The 4,458-nt window shown below is 43.7% G+C and overlaps 1 protein-coding gene across 1 annotated transcript in view; it reads left to right on the plus strand.

The window, feature by feature from the left end:
• The window catches only part of LOC106805188 (ral guanine nucleotide dissociation stimulator-like 1), an 85,939-nt gene extending 83,713 nt beyond the window's left edge, over positions 1-2,226 (plus strand). The window contains exon 12 of the mRNA XM_014806686.1: positions 2,108-2,226. Within this exon, the coding sequence (XP_014662172.1) occupies positions 2,108-2,138 (31 nt within the window). The 3' untranslated portion in view covers positions 2,139-2,226. The remainder of the gene's footprint in view (positions 1-2,107) is intronic.
• Positions 2,227-4,458: the final 2,232 nt, after the last annotated feature.

Below are 4,458 nucleotides of genomic sequence, written 5' to 3' on the forward strand. Positions count from 1 at the left end.
CTAATTAATTTTACCTTCGCCATCTATAAAATTTATCCCCTGCTCCAGCCAACTATTACTATATTCAATTTTGTTGAAGCACCTCCCCCTTCCTCCTTCCTACTCCTCGCTTCCTCCTCCTTCCAGCCTCCTCCCGTTATGCTCTCTTACAGATTATCGTTAATCGCTCATAGACTGCGTAATCTTTATTTGTTCTTCGCGCTATCCGCCCCCACCACACGGCTCACGTACGTGCATGCACGCAGCACAACTCTCTTCCATCTATTGGCTGCGTATGCGTCTTTCTCAGTCTATTCACACACCGCACGGTCTCTTCCTTCTACCGGCGACAGATTAGCGCAGAACTCAGAGTAGGAGACCTACTCAGGCCAGGCCTCCACACCTCGCACAGTTCAGTCCCTCTAGCCCTAGCGTCGCGCGTTGGCGGCTGCGTCGTCTCTGGGGTGGGTGTCCGATCGGCCGACGTAAATGTGAATTTCCAGCGCGAGTATTATAAAGTGGCCGCAAGACTCGCTGACCCAGTTGCGGCGCGCTTGCTCGGCAATCTGCATTTAGCAGACTCGGGCAATCTTTTAGTATGTGCAAACACTGCCTCGAAGACAGAGAACTTGACAGATGTCTATTAGGGATAAGACCGCGCGACCCGACGAGAACAAAGGGGAGGGAGGGGGACGAGAATAGAGAAGGGGAGCATAGGAGGCGCGAGAAAAGAGCGAGAGGGAGAAAAAAAAGGGGAGGGGAGGGGAGCGAGAGATAGAGAAGGGGGAGATAGGGAGGAGAATCGAGAGCGAGAGGCGAGAAAAAAACGAGGGGAGGACGATGAGATAGAGAAGGGAGATAGGGGGAGGAGAAAAGCGAGAGCTCAAAAAAAAAGGGGAGGAGGGGACGCGAGCAGATAGAGAAGGCGAATAGGGGAGAGAACGACAGCGAGAGATTGAGAAAAAAAGGGAGGGGGAGGGGAGACGAGAGATAGAGAAGGCGGAATAGGGAGAAGAGAGCGAGAGGGAAAAAAAAGGGGAGGGGAGGGGAGCGAGAGATAGAGAAGGGAGATAGTAAGGACAAATGAGGAGAAGGAGTGAAAAAAAGAGAGAAAGCGAAATACAGAGAACGGCCGGAGATTTAGGAGGGAGGAACGTGAGCGAGAGGAGAAAAAAAGGGGAGGGGGGGGAGCGAAGCATGAAGAAGGGGGAGATAGGGAGGGAGAAGAAGCCGGAGAGGGAGAAAAAGGGAGGGGAGGGCGAGCGATGAGATGAGAAAGGGAATTCAGCATGAGAGAAAGAGGGAGAGGGAAAAAGAGAGTGGAAATCAAATACAGAGAAGGGGGAAATTTAGGGAGCGGAGAAGAAGCAGAGGAGAAAAGGGGAACGGGGGGGAGCAGAGATAGAGAAGGGGACGACTTAGCGACGAGAAAAGACGGGACCGTGAGAATAAAGTGAGAGGAGCGAAAGCAGAGAAGGGGAGATAGAGAAGGAGAAAAAGGAGAGGCGAACAAAAAGAGGTGGAAGGAGCGAAGATAGAGAGGGGAAATAGGAGGACAGAAAAGAGCCGAGAGCAAGAAGGAAAAGACCGGGGAGGGGCTCACACACATTTAGAACACGGGAAGAGCAATGAGGAAAAGAGGATATGGTAAGCTTATAGTGGTTGTTGTCTGCTGTTAGATTAGAATATGGTAAGCTTATAGTGGTTGTTGTCTGCTGTTAGATTAGAATGGTAAGCTTATAGTGGTTGTTGTCTGCTGTTAGATTAGAATGGTAAGCTTATAGTGGTTGTTGTCTGCTGTTAGATTAGAATGGTAAGCTTATAGTGGTTGTTATCTCCTGTTAGATTAGAATGGTAAGCTTATAGTGGTTGTTGTCTGCTGTTAGATTAGAATGGTAAGCGGATGGCTGGCTTCTGCTGTTAAAGTGTGGTAAGGTTATGGTTCTCTTCTGTTGTTAGTATTGTAAGGTTATAGTTGTCTTCTACCATCGGAGATGTTAGCATAGTTGCCATCTGCCGTGGGAAAGATAATAGGTAACTTATTAGTACCGATACGTCGATAAATATTCTCGATTATCATTCGGTAAAGCCCTAATTTTCTATTCGTCTTCTATTAATCTCCTTACAGTCTTTGTCTCTGTCGTGCAATTCTTCGATGACGTCGTTGGAGCCGGATAAAGTGACGTCACCGTATAAGTTTGCCGATTCCTGTGTGATACGAGTCAGCTATGACGATGAGAAAATAGCCAATGACGCCGACGGACCTGTCTACAAAAGCATACTGGTGCGTTATCACTGTCATTGCGTATATGATTTCTCTATAGTCTGTACATTATTATTGTTATTATTACTATTACTATTATTAATTATAATTATAATTCTAATAATATCTTTATTATAAAATCTTATAATATAATTATAATACTCATTCAATAGATCTACGTTAAACGCGGTTGCTGTTAGAATGTTACTGCCAATGCGTATGCGTGATGCTAACGTTTATTCTAGATGTAGAATCAAAATGAGTTTACTCTTGCCGTGCACGTCGGCGATAAAAGAGAGCGTCGTTGTAAATTTCAATCTACTTAGAAATTTGTTCTATTCATTTTGCTGTGATTTCAAATTATAAGCCTTTATAGTTTATTCATCTGTAAACTCGCAATTGAAGAAAGTGCAAAATCTATTTAGATCAAACGAAAAGAGCATATCCACAAACATTCGCATGCCACAGATTATTACTAATGATCACACTGAGCTATACTGAGCTATGGAGATAACTACCATCTACTCACTCACTGATCCCTCTCTTTCTTTCTCTCTCGCTGTATATGTATGTATATATATATATATATATATATATATATTGGCAAGCGCGTTGAATTATCACCACAATACTAGAAGAGGTGGTCGCCATATTAGACCAAGAATCGGTTTGAAGACTGTTAGCATAATAATGTGCGTTGAAACAATGTCCAACCTCCTCGTTGTTAATATTTCTATATTATTGATTATTATTATTATTTATATTATTATATGTAGGTTAGTGTACTGATCATGAGTTCTCTTACAGATATGTCGGACAGACACGACAGAGAACGTGATACGAACCGCCATGTTGAAACATGGAGTACTGGGGAAAGCCGAAGACTACTGTATTGCACAAGTTCTTCCTAACGGAGGTTTGTTTTTCCCATATGTCCTCGGCATTGCAGTTTATATATGCCCAAGTGCTCTCTCTCCCCCTCTCCTCTTCCTCTCTCTCGCTCTCTCTCTCTCTCTCTCTCTCTCTCTCTCTCTCTCTCTCTCTCTCTCTTGACCGCCTTTGTAATGGTAATTCAATTTATCAGTCAGCTTTCAATTATCCATCGTAAGTCATCATAGATAACTATTAGTCTCTTCACTAGTCTTTTCTTTTGCATTAGACACATTAGTAATTGCGTTACAGAGGCGCAACTATAGCGCGATAGTGTGCAATAAGTGTAGAAAGCAGTGACCTCGCTATTCAGTAAGCTCTATAAGCAGTGACGTCGCTGATCAGTGAGCCCAGTAAGCAGTGACGTCGGTGGTCAGTGAGCTCAGTAAGCAGCGACGTCGGTGGTTAATGAGCTTAGTAATCAGTGACGTCGGTGGTTAATGAGCTTAGTAATCAGTGACGTCGGTGGTCAGTGAGCTCAGTAAGCAGCGACGTCGGTGGTTAATGAGCTTAATAATCAGTGACGTCGGTGGTCAATGAGCTCAGTAACGCTAACGCCAGTAGTCAATAAGATAGAGTCCTGAAGGCAGAGACGTGACGTGGTAAGAGGCACGGTAACATATTCTCAATTTGTTGACGTTCGCGCTTTGGGGTTTCCTCGCAGAACTTCCAATCGCTCAAGACGCCAAAGCTTATTACGTGATCAACCAAATGGAGTCGGAATTGAACTTTGTCCTGCGGAAGAAGTCGCATCCAAAGGCGCAGACCTCTCCCTACAAGTTCTCCGATTTCTGCATCATCAAAGTCAGTCTGGACACAGCAGACGACAACGAGTTAGCAGACGGTCCGATCTACAAATGTATCCAGGTATGTCTGGGAATACTTTCGTCAGGATTTCACGATAATATAAAAAAATCTTGATAATTCATTTCATGATAAATCGATGTAATTAATTCGTTATCAACAGCTTTGACTAGACCAATTGTTAATACAGCTGATGACAGGTGTATTACATGGATTCATGATGAACACGTGATTAACACGTTATTAACACGTGATTAACGCGTGATTAACACGTTATTAACACGTGATTAACGCGTGATTAACACGTTATTAACACGTGATTAACACGTTATTAACACGTTATTAACACGTGATTAACGCGTTATTAACACGTGATTAACGCGTGATTAACACGTTATTAACACGTGATTAACGCGTTATTAACACGTGATTAACGCGTGATTAACACGTTATTAACACGTGATTAACGCGTTATTAACACG

The sequence above is a fragment of the Priapulus caudatus genome, unplaced genomic scaffold, assembly GCF_000485595.1.
Source record: "Priapulus caudatus unplaced genomic scaffold, Priapulus_caudatus-5.0.1 Scaffold104, whole genome shotgun sequence".
NCBI classification, from domain to species: Eukaryota; Metazoa; Priapulida; class Priapulimorpha; order Priapulimorphida; family Priapulidae; genus Priapulus; species Priapulus caudatus.